The sequence below is a fragment of the Myxocyprinus asiaticus genome, chromosome 29, assembly GCF_019703515.2.
Source record: "Myxocyprinus asiaticus isolate MX2 ecotype Aquarium Trade chromosome 29, UBuf_Myxa_2, whole genome shotgun sequence".
NCBI classification, from domain to species: domain Eukaryota; kingdom Metazoa; phylum Chordata; class Actinopteri; order Cypriniformes; family Catostomidae; genus Myxocyprinus; species Myxocyprinus asiaticus.
Window position 1 is genome coordinate 42,512,931 of NC_059372.1, and position 23,673 is coordinate 42,536,603.

The 23,673-nt window shown below is 39.4% G+C and overlaps 1 protein-coding gene across 3 annotated transcripts; it reads right to left on the bottom strand.

Moving 5' to 3' along the window:
• Nucleotides 1–634: 634 nt before the first annotated feature.
• On the bottom strand, nt 635–23,069 carry LOC127419801 (tumor protein p53-inducible nuclear protein 2-like). Of its 3 annotated transcripts, none has more exons than XM_051661550.1 (4): nt 22,810–23,069; nt 11,942–12,269; nt 7,941–8,070; nt 635–6,803 (listed from the first exon to the last, which is right to left on the bottom strand). In XM_051661550.1, exons 2-4 carry the CDS (start codon nt 12,063–12,065, stop codon nt 6,536–6,538), a joined length of 522 nt encoding a protein of 173 aa, XP_051517510.1. In that variant the 5' UTR covers nt 12,066–12,269; nt 22,810–23,069; the 3' UTR covers nt 635–6,535. The 3 variants fall into 3 exon arrangements, with proteins under 3 accessions (XP_051517510.1, XP_051517509.1, XP_051517508.1); XM_051661549.1 differs by having other exon boundaries at nt 635–6,800; nt 7,941–8,376; XM_051661548.1 differs by having other exon boundaries at nt 7,941–8,376.
• Between the last annotated feature and the right edge of the window lie 604 nt (nt 23,070–23,673).

The window sequence follows — 23,673 nt, forward strand, 5'->3', positions numbered from 1 at the left end:
TCATCCATCCATCCATCCATCCATCTGTCTATCATCTATCTATCAGTCTATCTATCTGTCTGTCTGTCTGTCATCTATCTGTTTTATCATCTATCATCCATCCATTATCTATCCATCCATCCATCCGTCTGTCATCTGTTTTATCATCTATCATCCATCCATCATCTATCTATCATCCATCTATCTATCTGTCATCTATCTATGATCCATCCATCATCTATCAATCTGTCTGTCTGTGTTATCTGTCTGTTTTATCATCTATCTATCATCCATCCATCATCTATCTATCTGTCTGTCATCTATCTGTTTTATCATCTATCATCTGTCTATCTATCATCCATCATCCATCTATCTAGCTGTCTATCATCCATCTATTTATCATCCATCCATCTATCCATCATCTATCTGTTTTATCATCTATTATCCATCCGTCTATCATCTGTCATCCATCCATGTCTGTCTATCATCTATCTGTTTTATCATCTATCAACCATCCATCCATCCATCATCTTTCTATCTATCAGTCTGTCTATCTTCTGTTTTATCACCCATCATCTATCTATCATCATCCATCCATCCATCCATCCATCTATCATCACAGAAACAAATACACAGGTAAAAAATGAGTCCAGAGTGCAGTTGCATCCTGAGTGTTTATTGTTATTGTCTGGTACCTGCATTTCTGATCGGATGCTGGAAACCCATCATACTATTTTGCATAGGTCTCTGATGCCAATGTCAAATGGATGAAATAGTCGGCACATCATTATAACCATGCAGAACAGTGAAAGGCACAATCACCATATATATCATATACACCAATCATTTTTTTAATACTCTATTTGTGGTTACTAAGGTGAATTTAATAACAATATGAGGAAAAATACAAGCATTTTTCTTTTTGTTGTCTTTTATCTTTTCATGTTTTCAAATCAAACCCCTCCCCACCCTCAAATCACAATAACTATACTCGCTGCACCAGCCTCTCCTGAGGCCTAACAGACATCATTCTAATCCCACATATTAAATTAATCATACTCCAACACACACACACACACACACACACACACACACACACACACACACACACACACACACACACACAGAAAAAAACACAGAGTATATGGTGCCTAGCTGTCATGCTGAACAACAGCAGTGGATCTCTTCAAAGAGATCATTGGTTTTATGCTCATTATGCAATATTGCCTTGTCCACTAATAAGTAGATGTTAATACAGAAACATTTTTAATAGAAGAAGACCTTTAAGTGGACGATGTTAAGGGCCTTTTTAAGGCTACAGGGCATTGGATTTCCCTAGATACACCACTGACATTTGTACTGCAATCTCTGTAGAATAAAGATGATGCACAAACAGTCCATTTAAAAAAGAAATAAAAGCATATTTAGATTTACATTATAATAGTTAATTTTTTTTTGTTTGTTAATACATAGCTTAAGGTAACCTACAACAAAAATAGTTTTATAGATTTTGGCAGGTGATAGGAAAATCTACAATAAGAACTACTGAAATGATTAAACAATAACAGAAAAAATCAAAGAAAAGTGCATGTAAAATCAAATCCTTATCCTCATAATGCAAGCATGGTCTAACAGACAGTGGTTCTGACAACATGGCAAATGTTGGTTCATATTGTAAAAAACCCAGTCGAAGGACATGTACTCAAGTATTTGGAGCACCAAACTTAAACCTATGGTAAAACGATACCATGACAACAGGAAGGTAATTTTTCAAAGCGAACATAACGCAAACACTGAAGTGCAAAGAGTTTTGCAATTATATACATCTGAATGCAACTAATTGTTTACCTTTTAAGGTAGCTTTTTTCCCCCAACTCATGCATGTTGGCATCTCATTCACCATCGCAAACAAAAAAAGCATACTGCTAAATACCATGAATCTCCGTCAAACATAAGACAGTGCAAACTTCTCAAAAATTTACAAACAGTCATATTTATATACTTTCAGCACCATTGTAAGTCTATTCATGACTGAATACACATAAGATAGATCACAATGTGGTGGACAAGTTTCCTGTAAATGTGCCTAGTATTTGCTGACTATTAAGGAAGAGCACGTTTTAGGATGTGACATATGCATTATTGTGAGTGTATGTGTGCTGGGTTCATCTCAAGCGAGGCATTTAACATTAAAATATAATATGTTAAGAAAAATAGTAGAGCACAATCTTATAATCGATGTTACATGGTATGATGAAATGCAGATAACTGACTCTGAATAACGGATGATTTGAAAAAACATAGAAAAGGGCATTTGAAATGGTAGCCTTTCTCTCTGCAGTCACAGTGATTTTAACACAAGGACAACTTTATCTGCTGAACAAAGAAGCTTAGAAACATAGAAACATCTTAGTCAATGGACAGGAACGGCAAATGCTTTGTGGAGCTTCAGGGTGAATCACACAAAAACATGTCCAGGTTTTATTTCTTCTGATTTTAGGTTCAAATATGACCATGATTTGTTCTTGAAAGGTTTCATAAGATTCACACTTCAAGAATCCTCCATAAAGCAAATACAGAGTCACAATCTATACTGTCCTGTACTTTCTATAAACTCTACAATCTCTAACCTACAACAATCTCTCCTCAGTTCTAAATTTTGAAAATGTGACCTGTAAAGACACTGCACACTTCCCTATGATCTTTTACTTTGAAATGAGACGTTACCAGGCAACAATACTTCAGCTTTCCATAATAATTTTGAGGAAAAGCAAAACAGTTACACTACCGATCAAAAGTTTTGACTGAAATGTTTCTCATGATCTTAAAAATCTTTTGATCTGAAGGCATATGCTTAAATGTTTGAAATTAGTTTTGTAGACAAAAATATAATTGTGCCACCATATTAATTTATTTCATTATAAATCTAAAATGTAATACAAAAAAAAAAAAAAGTTTTTGAAATTGATGACTTGGACCAAATAATAAAGAAAAGCAGCCAATAAGTGCCCAACATTTAGATGGGAACTCCTTCAGTACTGTTTAAAAAGCATCCCAGGGTGATACCTCAAGAAGTTGGTTGAGAAAATGTCAAGAGTACATGTCTGCAAATTCTAGGCAAAGGGTGACTACTTTGAAGATGCTCAAATATAACACAGTTTTGATTTATTTTGGATTTTGTTTAGTCACACATAATTCCCATAGTTCCATTTATGTTATTCCATAGTTTTGAAGACTTTACTATTATTCTAAATGTGAAGGAAAAAAATATAATAAAGAATGAGTGTGTTTCAAAACTTTTGACTGGTAGTGTATATCCCTAGAAGATGTCTATCTATTTAGATACATATTATTGGCATGGACCCTCCCGTCAAATTAAAAGATCATAGCTCAGTTCCAAAACCTAGTGAGCTGCCTTGTTTTATGCTGTCTACATACGTAGGCTGCTGCTTTCTAATGGTTCTTTCACATGCTTTTCATGTGCTTTTTGTGAGTAACAAAAAGTATGTTTTGTACCATGGTATGTTACCAGAGTTTGTTTCGTTTGGTTGATGTGAAATCTGGTGGGGTTGCCAACATTTGGCTAAGCAAATACGCAATGCTTAAAGATTTTGAGCGCCTCAATACAGAACAGGGGTTCTCCTCAAGGGACTTTTAGCATTTTAGCATTTTTTGCTGCTTCAATATGGTACTCAATGCCAATTGGGGGGGGGGGGGGCATGGGTGGGATGAGGTGTCGAGGACAATAGGCATAGAGTATGGGATGCCTTCATTTTGGCCAAAATATGGGACGTTTGGCAACCCTAACACAAGTGAGCAACAATTAAGTCTGCTTGAAAAGCTGGTCTGGGGTACGATTCAAGTTGGGTTGCCCACTGTCCCATATTAGCCAGCACATCCCGTATTTTGGCCATAATTTAGAGGCCCCATTCAGGACACCTAGTGTCCCATATTCTAACAACAAAATGCTCGAGGTGGACCACCCTCCCAGACTGATGACAAAACGAGGGGGATCAGTTTCGAGGTTTCGGACACCGAAACATGGCAAAAACTTCACGTACTGAAGGCATATAGTCCTGTATTGAAGCCGCAAAATGTGAAACATTTAAGGGGAGCCCTCCATTGGACAGTGAGACGTCCTATACTGAAGCGCTCAAAATGTTCAAGTGTTTTGAATTCTAGGACTGATTGCATTTGTTATGAATGTAATCAGTTCAAAATCGCAAAAGTGAACCGCTATTGATGACATCTTACTTGTATGTCTTTCTTATAGCGCTGCTGTTAGCATGTTGCTAAGCTAACAATGTGATTCCTGTAAAGGATTGGCCTACATGCAATGCTACCTTAGAATCTGGCCAAAATGAGGTGTCTTAAAAGGGAGCATAGGGTTTCTGCCTACCTTCACGTCGAGAGTGCAATTCTTTAAAATGTTGTCTAGGTTGGCAGTTCACTTGATTTTGGAAGATAGCTCATATAATTGCAAACAAAGATTTGGTTAGCACCACAATGTTTAAAATGTACGGATTGCAACATATACTTTAAAATGACCTCTTTACAAATGAGCTCCAAAACTGAGTTAGTTTAATTCTTGCTTGCACCTTCCCCTACATACTTTTCATTCTTCTTTTCAAAAGTGACGACTCTTCCGTTCCTGAGTACGGTTGCACCAGCTGTGCGTAAGGTCTCGCTTAAGTTGAGACGTAAAGTTCACACTAAGGGCTTAGTAACTACTAGTTAGTTTGTAACTAAGCCAGTACTTAATTTGGTTGCACCACCTGTTAAGGCAAGGCTTAACTAGTAGGTCGTAAGCTCTCCGTAAAGTGATGCATATAACATTTACCTTAATTGATCCAATAAGCAGCCTTCAAATTTATACACAGAAGTGTTAAACAGACGTGAATTTCAGTTTGATCTTGTTCAAACCTTGTTTACTCATAACTGTCGTAGCTATCAGTTGTAATAAATTATATCCGCATTGAAATACGATACATAATAAAACAAGATTTCATTAATTATATATTTAGCTTATGTAAATAACAATATTCAATAACTGTATCTAAAATGAATAAGGGACAATAAATAAATATACTAATCAAACTAATTCATTTTAATTTCATTTTAATATCTATTTCATATATGTTGAAACTTGACACTGGGTGGAGTACACAGGAAAGTGCACCGTTAGATCGGTTTCATGCTGAAGTTTTTTACATAATGTTTTCTCCCGTAAATGTAAACGAGTGTAAATGCAACATCATCATATATGTCGAAAGGACTGAAGCCTGTCAACCAAAACATGAGCTTAAATTAGTCTGCATTTTTATTCCATCCATTACTCCTAGTCAGAGGCTTCCGTAAATATTTAGTTTGTAGTGTTACGTCCAACCTAAGTTTAATGGTGCAACGGTCACATATTTAGTAGTGCGTAAAAAGTAGTGCCCATTTACGCCACAACTAGGCTAAGTTGTAACTTACGTATAGTTGGTGCAACCGGCCCCTGTAGTGGTTGCTTTTCTAAAAGTGATTTTAATTGGTGAGATACACATCTCCTCTGGATATCTCACCAGCCAGAGAAAAAGAAAGAGGTCATGTTTCTACAAAGCTTTCAATGGTTTGCTCTTTCATTTTACAGACAAAAAATTTACCTGATTATGTTCTGACACTAGATCTCTTGATCTCGACACTAGATCTAGATCTCAGACCCAACATCCTGTGTTGTACATTCAGAGGGATGTTATATGTAGAGCTACATACAGGGTTTCTTTGCATCTCCTTCTCAGCAACATTCACTGCTACTTTTACTTTGAGCCAAATGCACACTACAGAACTGAAGCTTGTTGCATTTTAAGTCGTGCCAAAAAGCCCAAGATCGTAGCCAACTCTATTTAGCCAATGCTATACTAATTTGCACACTCATTACTATGATAAATTTCAAGCTTGTTTGAAATATGGCTGACCAGTCGTCAGGTGTTCACACTGTCCAAGTGAGTGCGCAACAATGAACAACAGCCGATGAAACTCTATGGGAGTCAAAGAGCGCAAGAGGAAGGCAAGGCAGTATGAAGCAATAAATAAAAAAAGCCAACACTCTCATCCATAACTGCAGTTGGGCAGGAGAATGATCTTATAATTGATGCACCTAGTCTGATTAGTTGTGTAAAGTGCACACCGACACGACAGAAAACAAGAAACTGTGAGTCTTTAAAGTTGTGCAAGGCTATGAGCTTCAGTCTTGTGGTGTGCGTTTGACATTCAGGATCTCATTTAGGCAGTATAAAGGGCCTTAAGCAAAAATATGGATCCTCAATTGTGCTTGGTGATGGGCTGCCAGATAAGAGCGCAAAGAGGAGATACATTAACTCACTTGTGCTCAACACATGAGCTAGACAAACCTGGTTAACATGGAACTGAACAACACTGTGGACATAAAACCAGTACAAGCAAAAGAAGCATAAGGACTTTAGCAAGGGCAACTGGGAAAGGGTATATGTTGGGCGATGTTGGTTTCTAGGGGTGTTTAGGTGTAATAATGCCCTCCATGTAAACTTTTGATGCCTCAGTGGCAGAAGTTGCGCTGGCACGGTTGGTGCAAGAAGGAGTTGCGGATGTGGGTCGAGCGCCGTTGGACCTGTTCGCGCACCCGGTTTTGGCGTTGCATGCGATTGCGTGTCACGTGGCGACGCTCAGTGCGGGCTTTGGCTTTCTGGACCCTGGACACCTGGGTGACTTTAGCCAGACCACCAGCCTGTGCAGCTGCTCCTCGGGTCACCCGTGTGGCCGCACTGCTCCTGGTCACAGCAGGCACTGCTGATTCAGACATCCTACTGGAATAGTGTGAAGAGGAAGAAGGATAGGATACACAGAGGAAAAGTAAGAGGTAGAGGGACAGAATGGAGTGAGAATGAAATGAAAAAAGTAAAGACAGACAACAACATTAAGACAGTAGGAAAAAGCATCCAGCATCTTCTTAACTCTGAAATAAGTGCCCACATATCCTAAAATATTAATCGGATAAATGAACATACATGGCCAAGAGCAGCCAATAATTTAAATTATGATGGCTGATAATTATGAACTACATAATATTAGTACAGGACCTCTGTGAGAGCCACAAATTTTGTGAAAATTGTCCACATGGTGGTGCTATAATTAGCTAATTTCTCATTCCATGTCCTAACCGGGCACAACATGATAAAGTGACTAGCGATAATTGACATCTCGTGTTATTCTGAGTTTTTGTTCAAACCAGCCATGACTGCGACATTTTGTAGATTGCTTGGTTTTGCCATGGTAGCTCCACCCACTGTGAAATCTCATTGGTCCCAAATCACACATTGCATATTAAAAATATGTTCCCATTGGCTTTGATTTTGTCACTTTGTACAGCATTTCGCTTTTTTGTAGAAAATAGAAAGGGAAAAACTGTAATGCTCTAATGGTGGCTGAAGGAATGGAAGTCCCTCTCTTTTACTTTTTTAAAAGTATCACTATTTTGATAGAGGCATTGCCTGTTGGTTTACTCTAGAAATTTTGGAAACCCGCTTTTGAGCATCTTATTGGGTTTGCATCAAGTTTCTCTGGTTTTCAATGTCTCTAGCCAGTTTAGTTTGAAAACTTGTTGGTGTGTTGTCTGTACAGCTGCACGTTGCCTGTATAGCTGGAGCTGCGATGACTGCCCCCTGCTGACTTAGACAAAACATTAAGGTTGCATTTTAAGCTTGAGTTGCTCCATTGGTAGGAAAATTCCTTATTACACAATATACATATGATCGGGGGCATGATTAATCGTGTACATTTTTTGAATATGTAATTTTTTGTGTGATTAATTGCACTGAATTAACGTGTTAAAACACAGCAGTAGTTTTGAAGATTTTGAAATTTCCCAAAGTAGAGCTGTGCCATTTCAAGTGAAATGACTTGCCTTAAAGAAACTCTGAACACACTACGAAAGTGAAATATACCTGATACTGCCAGCCAGGCTGGAGGTGCTCTCCTCCATGGCAGGGAGATGGCCGGGCGAGACATACACGGACATGCTGGGGTGCTCGATGAGCAGGTCCTCCAAGGGGCTGGCCTCTGCCGTCGCTCCTTCTGCAGTAAAACAGGGGGGAGGGGTGACAAACCAGCTCTCATCCATGCTGCAGTCACTACACGAGCACGAGCCCCGCTCGCTTAACAACACATTCACTTCTACTGAGTCAAGGTGAGAGAAGGAGGTGGTTTCAGGAGGGGAGCAGATGGAGGCGGGGCTGGGATGTGCTAACTGTATCCTGCCTGCTCTAGTCCTGCGGTGATTGTAGGTAGGAGGGGAGGGGCCACATTTCTGAGGTTCATGACATTCACTGCGGGGACAGGCATGCGCTACTGGCCGTACGGCTGCCTCAGGCCCGTCCTCGCCTACAGTGAAGCAAGGAGTGGAATAGATAGAATAGACAGAGTATGGAGTATTTCCAGAATGGGAAAGGTTTGTTTGAAGCCATGCGAGTGGGGAATGGAAGGACCATGAGCACACATACCAGTAATAGGAATTAATTCAAATATGGAGAAATGAGAAGGGGTACAGAAACAACGGAAAAACATAGAAAATAGGAATACTGTCATTAGTTTCTTATAACCCCTTTGAAATGTCATCTTATCACCATTGACTATCTTATGATGTTTTAGTGACTGTTCGAAAGCCTAATGAGTTGCCTCTGTTTCAGTTGAAAGAACGTTCCAGTTTCAGTACAAGTTAAGTGCAATCAACAGCATTTGTAGCATAATTTTGATTACCACAGAAAATACAGGTGCATCTCAATAAATTAGAATGTTGTGGAAAAGTTCATTTATTTCAGTAATTCAACTCAAATTGTGAAACTGGTGTATTAAATAAATTCAATGCACACAGACTGAAGTAGTTTAAGTCTTTGGTTCTTTTAATTGTGATGATTTTGGCTCACATTTAACAAAAACCCACCAATTCACTATCTCAAAAAATTAGAATACATCATAAGACCAATAAAAAAACAAAAACATTTTTAGTGAATTGTTGGCCTTCTGGAAAGTATGTTCATTTACTGTATATGTACTCAATACTTGGTAGGGGCTCCTTTTGCTTTAAGTACTGCCTCAATTCAGCGTGGCATGGAGGTGATCAGTTTGTGGCACTGCTGAGGTGGTATGGAAGCCCAGGTTTCTTTGACAGTGGCCTTCAGCTCATCTGCATTTATTGGTCTCTTGTTTCTCATTTTCCTCTTGACAATACCCCATAGAGTCTCTATGGGGTTCAGGTCTGGTGAGTTTGCTGGCCATTCAAGCACACCAACACCATGGTCATTTAACCAACTTTTGGTGCTTTTGGCAGTGTGGGCAGGTGCCAAATCCTGCTGGAAAATGAAATCAGCATCTTTAAAAAGCTGGTCAGGAGAAGGAAGCATGAAGTGCTCCAAAATGTCTTGGTAAACGGGTGCAGTGACTTTGGTTTTCAAAAAACACAATGGACCAACACCAGCAGATGACATTGCACCCCAAATCATCACAGACTGTGGAAACTTAACACTGGACTTCAAGCAACTTGGGCTATGAGCTTCTCCACCCTTCCTCCAGACTCTAGGACCTTGGTTTCCAAATGAAATACAAAACTTGCTCTCATCTGAAAAGAGGACTTTGGACCACTGGACAACAGTCCAGTTCTTCTTCTCCTTAGCCCAGGTAAGATGCCTCTGACATTGTCTGTGGTTCAGGAGTGGCTTAACAAGAGGAATACGACAACTGTAGCCAAATTCCTTGACACGTCTGTGTGTGGTGGCTCTTGATGTCTTGACCCCAGCCTCAGTCCATTCCTTGTGAAGTTCACCCAAATTCTTGAATCGATTTTGCTTGACAATCCTCATAAGGCTGCGGTTCTCTTGGTTGGTTGTGCATCTTTTTCTTCCACACTTTTTCCTTCCACTCAACTTTGTTAACATGCTTGGATACAGCACTCTGTGAACAGCCAGCTTCTTTGGCAATGAATGTTTGTGGCTTACCCTCCTTGTGAAGGGTGTCAATGATTGTCTTCTAGACAACTGTCAGATCATCAGTCTTCCCCATGATTGTGTAGCCTAGTGAACCAAACTGAGAGACCATTTTGAAGGCTCAGGAAACCTTTGCAGGTGTTTTGAGTTGATTAGCTGATTGGCATGTCACCATATTCTAATTTGTTGAGATAGTGAATTGGTGGGTTTTTGTTAAATGTGAGCCAAAATCATCACAATTAAAAGAACCAAAGACTTAAACTACTTCAGTCTGTGTGCACTGAATTTATTTAATACACGAGTTTCACAATTTGAGTTGAATTACTGAAATAAATGAACTTTTCCACGACATTCTAATTTATTGAGATGCACCTGTAAGTTCAACTCATCCCTCGATTATTAAAAAAAGAAGTCAAAATCTATCGTAAGGCATTACATGAATGGGAGTAAAACGCTCTTGTTTTAAAAGTAAAGCCACAATATATAAACATTAAACTTGTTAACATGATTTTAGTGTGATAAACTCTCTGTTCTACATCATTTTACTGTGATAAAATTGCTGACAGGTTTTATGGCTCGTCATGGCAAAGATGTTGTAATTTTGTATATAACGTTTGTATCACACTAAAATCATGTTAACGTATATAATGTTTATGTCTTGTGGCTATAAGTTTGAAACGGTGTGTATTTTAGTGTTTATGGACTGGCCGCGTTCACTTCCAATGCAAGTGCCTAACTGAAACGGCGATTTTTGCTTTTTCATAAACAAACGAGGGACGAGTTGAATTTTTTTTTTTATGACACAAATGTTGCCGATTGAGCTTAGCTTATAGTGAACTTGAAATATTCCTTTAAGATGCTAATTTAGAAGTTACTGCCTATGTAGACAGTAGACAGAAACACATCTCACTAGGTTTTCCAAATTCCTCTATGTTCAATAGAGTGTCCACCAGATATAATTGTAAGTTGTCCCTTTGTCACCATGGCATACTTGAATTACCTCTACCTTTGCTAAAACTTAAACCTTGCCCCTGATTTGTAACCCGCACTTTCCACAAATAGGGTATAAAATAGGTTCTAAAACCCTTAAAAAAGTTTTTTAAAATGTTTTGGTTTTTTTTGGTCCCATTTTTGTCTGGTCGATGAAAGGAGGTGCTATTGATTGTCAACCTCAGGAAATCAAATTAAATATTATATGAGCTGTTTTATTTTATATTCATTTTATATGAGGTTTGCAATGACTTTTGCAACCCTGTTACCCAAATTTGGGGTCTAGTTTAAAAACATGATTTGGGGGATTTTGTCAATTTCTAGTATACATTAAATTAATGTCAAAATTATATTAACAAAATTGATCAAACTAAATATTAAATTAAATAAAAATAATATGTCAGATTTAGTCTAAATTAAAATAGCACTCAGCTGGTTAGTTTGGGACCAAATGTTGGTTTATAGTAATTGATAAACTTATAAGTCCCATGAATTAAAGAGAATATGTGTTTGATCACTTTTCTTCCAATATCTTTGGTAACCCTGAATGGTTGAGCTTCATGAATGCCATCTGCACTACAACTTATGTGAAAATTGAGAAAATGAGATTATTTACTTGTCTTCCTACCAAAGGGTCCAAATGATGGTACTTCTTGGATGTCACAATTTATAATGTAGAAGAATTATGTGGTAACAGAATTGCGTGGAAAATGTGGAACACAGCTAAACATTACGTTTTTGGAAATTAATATTAGCTAATAATTAAAAATGGTTTTATTTACTGAAGGTCATTTAATTTAAATTCAACTGATTATGTCAAAACGATGACCTTGTTTTATAGTTTTAAAAAAACATGGAATTTGCACCTCTAATGTTTTAAAAACAGTAATGTGACACTAAACTGCACCCAATTCAACCCATATGAATTTAGCTCCCATTAAAGGAAGTGTTTTTCAATGTTTGTTGAGGAGAATCACCAGGCAGGTTGACGAGGAGCCATCCCTCTTCATCAGCCTCAGTCACACAGGGCTTTGGTCCCTTCAGCTCAGGAGTACCTTCCTCCATGCTTCCAAAAAACAGACTGCTGATTCGTTGGAACATGGCTGCCTTGGAGGTCAAAGGTCACAGTTGTTTTCCTGAGGGATAGCTGCCTTAGAATGTTTCTTTACAAATAGCTATTTTATGAACTATAGTCACTAATGTGGCAGGTTGATCAAAGGTGTCTTGGCCTTTTTTGTTGTAACAGAGCTGTCTCAGAGAAGGCGCTGTACAATTTAAGGTCTCACTTGGTTGTGGTGCAAAGATCTATATTTAACAGAACAGACAGAAAAAAACAGCATTAGTCATGAGAACGATATTATAAAATATCAGTGACATCTCATAGAAGTTACATTCAGCAACCTGTACCGCAAGTCCTTTCGACATTTAATCACGTGCAAGACATGAATTATACATATCTACAATTCGGTTTTCACTAGTTAAATGCTAATTCTTAATATCAGTCATTACATTTGCACTAGTAAAGATGTTAATTCTTAATATCATAAATTGAATTTCAATGAGTAAAAAACATAATTCATAAATCTTGATATTCGTAACTGCAGTTTCACTAGTAGAATTTCACAATAATCTGCTTTATGTTCCTTTTCAATACACAATTACAGATATCAAAAATGAATATCTTACTAGTTGAAATTTACATTTTACATATCAGCTATGTAATTCTTCCTAGTAAAAATTATATATTTTTTTTCAATAATTTTATATCAATAATTGTTTATTTTTTTATTTTTACTAGTAAAAATATCCATTCCTGATATCAACAATTAAATTACAAGTAGTTAAAATGCTAATTTTTCAATTATGAACTGTAATCAAGGAGCAGCGCTCTCACACATGAGCATTTTCTTATTTAAGATTACATTGGATTATATAGGTCTTAAATAGCCCCCACCCAAAAAACATCTGGATCAACTGCAGTTTGCAGACTTGGCACACACAGTCATGAACAAGCAGTGAAACATCAACAAGACATTAAGTTGCATCCCAAATCACATACTTCTGCACTATTCTACATCATTTTGTAAGTAGTGTTAGTAGTGAGAGTACTATGTTCACACTAAAAATGTAACAAAAAGTAGTGTACTATGAGTACTCAGTTAATGTACTTCTTCAATTGAAAAATGTTAATGTACTTCTTCAATTGAAGAGTGTGTAATGTTGGATACTTCATGCACTCGACGGCTGCGATGCTGGTCTGACAAAACAACTGAAATTAATCATGAATGTGGAAACTAGCGAAGCTTCTGTGAAGACAGCAAATTACAAATGTGTGTTGAATGCTTTACCATCACCCAACACTGTGTGAATATGTTCATTATTTCAGATACAAGTCTTAAACTGAGTTTGGCTAACGTGCTAAAGCTAGCAGCAACACATGTGTGTTTGAAACATCACTTCCTTCGGCTGAAAAAGGGCAAATGCTTTGGTGTAGTAAAAAAAACTGTTGTGGTCCATTTGAGACGATACTACACTTTGAAATTTCATACACTTCATACCTAGATGGCTTAATACAGTGTTTCCCAACCACTGTTTCCCATAACACTAGTTTGCCGTGAAAGATTGTCAGGTGTGCCGTGGAAAATAATGAAATTCCACAAATTAAATAAATGCATAAATAAAACAGAAGTAGTCAATCGCATGCTTGGCAACTGCAGTCCTCACGAGGCAGATTGCCTGGTTGGTTACAGCTACGGCCAATTGCACACTTGGCTACAGCAGCATGTGCACAGTGAATTTATGTCTAACAGGGATGGTGCTTGAACTCTGAAGAAGAGGCACTCGTGAAACTTCTCATTTGTAAACAAGCTGAATAACCTGTTACATGTACTGACCGAGTGAATGAGAGGGGCATGTAGTTCATTCACTGCGGCATCGGCAAATGAGTCTACCTTGTTCATCAAGGAGAGAACAGGGTGGAAGAGCTATTAATGTGTTAAAGTAACTGATATTTATATGACTCGCGTCAGCGCTGCAGAATACATTGAAGTCTATGAAGTGATGCCGCTTTACACCAAAGTGTTTTTCCACACACGTTTTTGCTTAACAAATCATGTCTTTGAGAGTACAAAGCAACAAGAAATATTTAAAAACTGTCCAAATTTGTGAAAAGACATTGAATGTCTCATAATTTCTTTTAATTAAATATTACCTTATCGTTTCCGAGTATCAGATACCCTGGTGGAAAAACCAGCTTAAGCTTGTAGCTGTGTGTTTTGGAACATGGTAGCTGGTACAAGCTGGTCATGCTGGTTTTTGGAAAATGGAAGCTGTTCGACCAGCTCATGACCAGCTTGGACCAGCTTCGACCAATTATTGAACTAATTTAAATTCACCAAGAAAACGCTTAGACCTAAACATAAACGAGTTCTTTTATTACTTTCTGCTATCAAAGCAACTGCCAGTTTTTTTCTCTCTCTTCCAAATAAATGTTTTCAATGTTTATTGTGCACATCTCCTGCTTTCTTGCGTGGCAAACTCGTAAAATCGCCCCTCCATGACGCTTTCTGCAACTCTTGTCACGTGGAGGGCAATGCGGCACTTGACGCTGGTGTTGAATGGAGCGTTGACGGCTCGACTCAACTCATGTGAAATGCGCTTTACAATGACGAAAGAACATTATTGAAACTCAAAATTATTATTATTAGTCAGTAGATTTGTAGTCATGCATGTTTTAAGAAGGTATGGACATTATTGAAACTCACTATTATTAGACTATTATTGTTGTCTTTTTGGATGAAAAATAATGCTCAGACTGAAGGAAGTCTATAGATCTGCTTTGTTCTTTTAATGCTTAAACACTATAAAGTCTCTTGGTAGATTTCGGTCATGAATGACTCAAAATGGTTCAACGACTCGCTCATACCACATAAGACGCTCTTTTGTCATCTCCAGAAGGGGCCAAATTTGTGACACAGAAGCAAGCCACACCAAAATACCCTCTATTTTTGCAGCTAATTCTGCACAATTGTGCAGGTAATTTGCTTTACTTGAATCATTAAAATCACTGGAATTGGTGCTTTTAGCTAATTCTTAAAAAATAATATCCCCAGAAAACATTTTCGTGGACCAGTGATTGTCTCACCTCTTTCGCCCTTCATGAGTTTGCATCCCTGTAATTTGCTGTGGCATTGCAAGAATGAATTTGCAAGATCAAATCAACAAATTAGAAAAGAAGCAAATTTGTTGTTTTTTCATTACCCAATTAGAGCTCTTGCCACCTGTGACCTCATTATACAGCATGCCTACGTGACTTGCGTTTTTTGCATAGCCGAATTTCAAACATTACAAGTAAACACGCTACTAAGACGGACAGAAAACATGGACAAGTTCTTGAAAAGGAAAACTATTGATGTAAAAAGTGTGCCGTGGCAGAAAAAAGGTTGGGAAACACTGGCTTAATACCTAGTGTATATTGTAAGTGCACAGTGAATAAAGCGTCATTTGGGACAGCTATAGAAGTCTGTGATAAATCTGCACCTTACAAAACTGGACTGGACTGAATCAGACTGTAGAAGAAAGGTGTCTAAAAATAGTCAGCTGAGGAAAAAACACCAACATGAAATTCTAAATGTATGAACAATCTGATCAGTAAGTCCAGGTCTCTTACTCAGTGGGTCAAGGTTTGGCTGGTTTGTAGCCCAGTAATTCAACCATTCTGATTTACAGTATATTTTTCCCTGACTGCAAATAATGCCTTGCAAATTGAATTTTTTGTCATTCGCAGACTTATGCAAGACACTGCACTTTTGTAATGTCTTCGCTATTTCTACAATGTCTTTGTAAAGAAGTTCAGTTGTAGCACATATACAGCTCCGGAAAAAATTAAGATACCACTGCAAAATGATCAGTTTCTCTGGATTTACTATTTATAGGTATGTGTTTGAGTTAAATGAACAGTTTTGTTTTATTCTATAAAGTACTGACAACATTTCTACCAAATTCCAAATAAAAATATTGTCATTTAGAGCATTTATTTGCAGAAAATGACAAATGTTCAAAATAAAAAAAGATGCAGTGTAGGGCCTGGGTAGCTCAGCAAGTAAAGATGCTGACTACCATACCTGGAGTCGCAAGTTCGAATCCAGGGCGTGCTGAGTGATTTCAGTCAGGCTTCCTAAGCAACCAATTGGCCCGGTTGCTAGGGTGGGTAGAGTCACATTGGGTTGACCTCTTCATGGTCGCTATAATGTGGTTCTCGCTCTCGGCAGGGTACGTGGTGAGTTGTGCATGGATGCTGCGGAGAATAGTGTGAGCCTCCACACAAGCTACGTCTCAGCAATAACATGCTCAACAAGCCACGTGATAAAATGTGTAGATTGACTGTCTCGGACTCGGAGGCAACTGAGATTCATCCTCCGCCACCCAGATTGAGGCGAGTCACTATGCCACCATGAGGACTTAGAGCACATTGGAAAATGGGCATACCAAATTGGGGAGAAAAGGGGAGAAAATCCAAAACAAAAACAAAAAACAAACAAACAAAAAAGATGCAGTGTTTTCAGACCTCGAATAATGCAAAGAAAACAAGTTCATATTCATTTTTAAACAACACAATACTAATGTTTTAACTTAGGAAGAGTTCAGAAATCAACATTTGGTGGAATAACCCTGATTTTCACAGCTTTCATGCGTCTTGGTATGCTCTCCACCGGTCTTTCACATTGCTGTTGGGTGACTATGCCACTCCTGGCACAAAAATTCAAGCAGCTCGACTTTGTTTGATGGCTTGTGGCAATCCATCTTCTTCTTGATCACATTCCAGAGGTTTTCAATGGGGTTCAGGTCTGGAGATTGGGCTGGCCATGACAGGGTCTTAATCTGATGCTCCTCCATCCACACCTTGATTGACCTGGCTGTGTGGCATGGAGCATTGTCCTGCTGGAAAAACCAATCCTCAGAGTTGGGGAACATTGGAGGATCGGTGATGATCTGGGGGTGCTTCAGCAAGGCTGGAATCGGGTAGATTCGTCTTTGTGAAGGACGCATGAATCAAGCCACGTACAAGGTTAACCTTGCTTCCTTCTGCTCTGACAATGTTTCCCAACTCTGAGGATTGGCTTTTCCAGCAGGACAGATTAAGACCCTGTCAGGGCCATCACAATCTCCAGACCTCAACCTGAATCTCCAGAGTATTTATTTATGCTCTAAATGACAATATTTTATTTGGAGTTCATAGAATAAAACAAAAATGTTCATTTTACGAGCAGGCGCGCTGGTCAGGCTCCAACAGCGGGGCTTTCGAACAACGCTGCCAAGCATTTACCTTGCGAATCTCCGCCCTCTCACTAACAAAACGGACAAACTACATCTCCTCACCCACACAAACAAGGACTTTTCAAACTCTGCTGCCCTGTGCTTTTCAGAAACCTGGCTGAGTGAAGCCATTCCGGACAGCGCGTTACATCTGCCGGGCTTTCGGCTGTTCAGAGCGGATCGCATCGCGGAGTTAACGGGGAAAACGAGAGGCGGTGGAACATGCTTTTACATCAATGAAAGTTGGTGTACAGATGTAACAACGTTAAAGAAGATGTGCTGTCCTAATTTGGAAGCGCTCTTTATTAACTGTAAGCCTTTCTACCCGCCGCGGGAGTTTTCCTCGTTTATTCTGGTGAGTGTGTATATTGCGCCAAACGCGTGTGTGAACACAGCGCTGCAACAGCTGGCTGATCAAATCACAGACACAGATCAACAATACCCGGACTCAGTTATTATTATTCTTGGGGATTTTAACAAAGCAAACCTCACACGTGAACTGCCCAAATACAAACAGCACATTACATGCCCAACCAGAGACAGAAATATAATGGATCACTGCTAAACAACAATAAAGGATGCATATCACTCTGTTCCTAGATCAGCTTTGGGACTCTCTGATCACTGTCTGGTTCATCTTCTTCCAACCTACAGACAGAAATTAAAATCTGCTAAACCTGTATTAAGGACTGTAAAGAGTTGGACCAACGAAGCAGAGCTGGAACTACAAGCCTGCTTTGACTGCACTGATTGGAGTGTTTTTGAGGCTGCAGCCACAGACCTGGACGAGCTCAAAGATACTGTTACATCATATATCAGTTTCTGTGAGGATATGTGCATTCCTACTAGGACTTATTTAACATTTAACAACGACAAACCATGGTTTACAGCGGAACTCAGGCAGCTTCGTCAGGCCAAAGAGGATGCTTACAGAGTTGGGGATAAAGTCTTGTACAATCAGGCCAGGAACACACTGAATAAGGGAATCAGAGTGGCTAAAAGAAGATACACTGAGAAGCTGAAAAACATGTTTTCAGCTAACGACCCTGCATCAGTGTGGAGTGGCATGAAACAATTTACGAATTACAGGACTCCTACCCCCAACCCTGTAGGGAACCAACAACTGGCTGACGAATTTAATGTGTTCTACTGCAGATTTGAAAGGCCCAATCTCACACCCCACACCCACTCTGACCTTCACTTCACACAAACACCAACACCTCCTGCAATCCCCCTCCTCCCCCCTCCTGCTACTCAACCTGCACTTAAGATCTGTGAAGATGATGTGAGCCACGTCTTTCAAAAAAAAAAAAGGATAAGGAATGCACAGAGCCCAGATGGCATTTCACCTGCATGTCTTAGATCCTGTGCTAACCAGCTGGCCCCCAGCTTCACACAGATCTTCAATAGATCACTGGAGCAGTGTAAAGTCCCATGCCGCTTCAAACGTTTCACTATCATCCCCATCCCAAAGAAACAAAAATCACAGGACTTAATGACTACAGACCTGTCGCCCTGACGTCTGTGGTCATGAAGTCATTTGAGAGACTGGTGTTGGCCCACCTGAAGGACATCACTGGACCCTTTCTAGATCCCCTTCAATTTGCTTATCGAGCAAACAGGTCTGTGGATGATGCAGTCAACATGGGATTGCATCATATCCTGCAACATCTGGACAGACCAGGGACATATGCAAGGATCCTTTTTGTAGACTTCAGTTCAGCTTTCAACACCATCATCCCAGCTATTCTCCAGACTAAATTACACCAACTCTCTGTTCCCACGTCTATCTGTCAGTGGATTACCAGCTTTCTAACAGACAGGCACCAGCTTGTGAGACAGGGGAAATTCACTTCCAGCACCTTTAAAATCAGCACTGGTGCCCCCCAGGGATGTGTGGTCTCCCCACTACTCTTCTCCCTCTACACCAACGACTGCATCGCCAAGGACCCCTCTGTCAAGCTCCTGAAGTTTGAAGATGACACCACTGTCATCGGCCTCATCCGAGATGACGATGAGTCTGCGTACAGAAGGGAGGTTAAACAGCTGACTGTCTGGTGCAGTCAAAACAACCTGGAGCTGAAGATGCTAAAAAAAGTGGAGATGATAGTGGACTTTAGGAGGAACACCCCAACATTGACCCCCCTCATTCTAAACAGCACTGTGGCAGCAGTGGAGTCATTCAGGTTCCTGGGCACTACCATCTCACAGGACCTGAAGTGGGGGGCCCACATTGACTCCATTGCGAAAAAGGCCCAGCAGAGGTTGTACTTTGAGGAAGTTCAACCTGCCACAGGCACTGCTGATACAGTTCTACTCAGCAGTCATTGAGTCTGTCCTCTGCACTTCAATAACTGTCTGGTTTGGTTCAGCTACAAAATCAGACATCAGAAGACTACAAAGGACAGTTTGGACTGCTGAGAGGATTATTAGTTGCCCCCTGCCCCCCTTCAAGAACTATACACTTCCAGAGTGAGGAAAAAGGCTGGAAAAATCAGTCTGGACCCCACTCACCCTGCCCACTACCTTTTTGAGCTGTTGCCTTCTGGCCGACACTTCAGAGCTCTGAGCACCAGAACCGTCAGGCACAGGAACAGTTTTTTCCCCCAGGCTATCCATCTCATGAACAGTTAAAACTGCCCCTTTGAGCAATAATTAATGTGCAATACACAGCTTAGTCTTTTTATATTATCCAACACATCCTACCTCTTCTGCCATTACATTCCCTTGCACTGTACATAACCGATTTGTATTTACACTACGTATATGTATGTGTGTATGTATGTGTATGTATGTATGTATATATATACACTATATGGACAAAAGTATTGGGACACCCCCTTAATCATTGAATTCAGGTGTTTCATTCAGTCCCATTGCCACAGGTATATAAAATCAAGCACCTAACCATGCAGTCTGCCTTTACAAACATTTGTGAAAGAATGGGTCATTCTAAAGAGCTCACTGAATTAGAGCGTGGTACTGTAATAGGATGCCACCATTGCAACAAGTCAGTTTGTGAAATTTCTGTAAGTAGTAAGTAGTATTATTGCAAAGTGGAAGCGTTTAGGAACCACAGCAACTCAGCCACGAAGTGGCAGACCACGTAAAGTTACAGAGCGGGGTCGCCGAGTGCTGAGGCGTATAGTGCATAAAAGTCGCCAACGCTCTGCTGACTCAATAACTGCAGAGTTCCAAACCTCCTCTGGCATTAACATCAGCACAAAAACTGTGCGCCGGGAGCTTCATGGCATGGGTTTCCATGATCGAGCAGCTGTATGCAAGCCTTACATCACCAAGCACAATGCCAAGCGTCGGATGGAGTGGCGTAAAGCACGCCGCCACTGGACTCTGGACCAGTGGAAACGTGTTCTGTGGAGTGACGAATCACGCTTCTCTATCTGGCAGTCTGATGGACGAGTCTGGGTTTAGCGAATGCCAGGAGAACGTTTCCTGCCTGACTGCATTGTGCCAACTGTAAAGTTTGGTGGAGGAGGGATAATGCTATGGGGTTGTTTTTCTGGGGTTGGCCTAGGCCCCTTAGTTCTACTGAAGGGAAATGTTAATGCCTCAGCTTACCAAGACATTTTGGAAAATTCTATGCTTCCAACTTTGTGGAAACAGTTTGGGGAAGGCCCTTTTCTGTTCCAGCATGACTGTGCCCCAGTGCACAAAGCAAGGTCCATAAAGGCATGGTTGGATGAGCTTGGTGTGGAAGAACTTGACTGGACCGAACAGAGCCCTGACCTCAACCCTATCGAACACCTTTGGGATGAACTAGAACGGAGATTGCGAGCCAGGCCCTCTTGTCCAACATCAGTGTCTGACCTCACAAATGCTCTTCAAAAATTCCAACAGACACGCTCCAAAATCTTGTAGAAAGCCTTCCCAGAAGAGTTGAAGCTGTTATAGCTGCAAAGGGGGGACCAACTCAATATTAATGCCTATGGATTTAGAATGGGATGTCATAAAAGCTCCTGTAGGTGTAATGTGTAGGCATGTGTCAATACTTTTGTCCATATAGTGTGTATATATATATATATATATATATATATATATATATATATATATATATATATATATATATATATATATATATAAATATATGTATGTATGTATGTGTGTGTGTATATATATATATATATATATATATATATATATATATATATATATATATATATATATATATATATATATATATATATATATATATATATTGTCTATTGTGTCTTCTATATATACTTTTTTCTTTTCAAAATGTATCTATTTTTTATTCAATTTTAATTATTTTTTAAAAGTCTTGTTGCTGTTTTTGTATTGTTGTGCACTGGAAACTCCTGTCACCAAGACAAATTCCTTGTATGTGTAAGCATACTTGGCAATAAAGCTCATTCTGATTCTGAGATATAGTTCCAATGGCTTCCCTGCAGGCAGGATGTAGGATTATATCATTATTTAAGAATGGGCGGGGCTTCCGCGACCCTGCGTAAGGATGACGCCATGAACGCAACTGACCCGCCCTCTTCAGACAAGCGAACAGAGAACGAAACGACAGAAAGGAATTGGACGTTTTGACAGAAACCACCAAGAACAACCGTTAATAATCACGGTTTTGTGACAGAATATTTAAAAATAGATGCTGTCGCAACAACAACAACAACAACAACAACAACAACAACAACAAAACTTTAATTCGTCATATATAATCCTGCTTTGATAATTAAACATGATTTTAGCTTACGTCTGACAGATGCTGCTGGAAAACAACATAAAATCTTGTGTGTACCATTTCGACGGTCAAATAGCCTTCTATTTGAAAAATAGCAAAGCAAAAGCGGGTACATGAATGCCAAAATATGAGCAATATGAGCATATTAGCATATAACAAGAATTGCAAAGGCAGAGAGAGGGGGGAGAGAGAGAGTGTGAGAGAGAGAGAGAGAGAGAGAGAGAGAGAATGCAAAGGGTCAAAGCAATGACATCGGATCAAGGGTATAACCAGCTCTCTTAAATCAATCATATAACATCACACTGTAAACATCAACCCTAAAACGATATTATTATCACCAGTGTAGCTGTTCTGAATCCAAACGACGGTTGTTAAACAATTAAAATTGTCGTATGGCAGATACAGACTGTTACTTACGTAAAACGACAAATGTTAAATTCATAGCCATAAACGGCGTGTCAGATATTTTAAGTAAAAATACGTGAAGTAAAGCAACACAAAATCTGAAAAGCACTAACAGACAATTACAGGCGTTAGTCTACTGCTACTATCTGTAATGACGAGAGCAAACTAACGATGACCTAGAAGAATGAGATCGCGTAATAATTGATCACATAATGAAACACTGTTCATACACATCCATTTATAGACAGTCGACAGTTTATTGACAGCTGTTATTAGCGCTTGCAATGTAAAAGGCAAGTCTGATGTAGTGCAGGTTCATTTCACCGCTGCAAAACAAATCTTGCTATAAAAGGCGAAAACAGATGCAGATGAAGAAGATTCAGCATCCTGTCTTACCTGCAAAATGATTCAAGTTGTAACGCGACGACCACACAATAAAAACGACAGACAAATCTTAAAGCATAGCTTTAGGTATTCTTTTTATGAGGTAGTACATTCACAAAAAATATGAAAAGGTCTTTCTTCTTAGAAGAAATCTGCGTGTAAAGTCGAATTCACGCGACGTTTAGGTCGTAATATCTGCCTCTTGTTGGGTTTTTCGGCAGATATTGTTTAGGATGTTTTTGCTTCGCCCAGCTGATCCGCAGATCAGAATATAGAACGTACAAAACGGCTGATTGTGACGTCACAGCGCTCGTAGCAACGGCCTGGCCCCACCCACTCTGGCCGCTGGGCCAATCAGAGCTTTACACAAGATCGAGAGCAGTAAGAAAACGGTGGGGGTTGGGTAGAGATAGTGTTATCAACGATTCCCGGCGTCATTTGATCGAAAAATCGTCTTCAGTCTTCAGTCTCTGGGGCCTCACTTGTGTCACTCTATGAAGCATTTAGTGGAAAGTATGCCTTTATTCTAGAATAGGATTCTGTAGAATAGTCCAGATCAAGAATCAAATAGGTTTCTATAGATTTTTACTTTGGTCAAGACATGTTTTTAATTTAGTCAAACTGTATGGATAGCTGTCAGAAATGCAGATTATTAACTTTAGGTTTAAAATGGGTATAAACGAAAAGTCATGACCATAGGAGCTGGAGTTGATGTTGGAATAAGGGCATGATGTGGTTGAATATACTGTGTATATATATATATAGCGATGGCAGTACTTTGTCTGCTTGCATATGTTTTGGCTTGGTACTGCTGGTAATATGATCAGAGCAGAGGTCGTGTTATGTGAGCTCTGTCTCTTTAAACAGTGTTTGTAA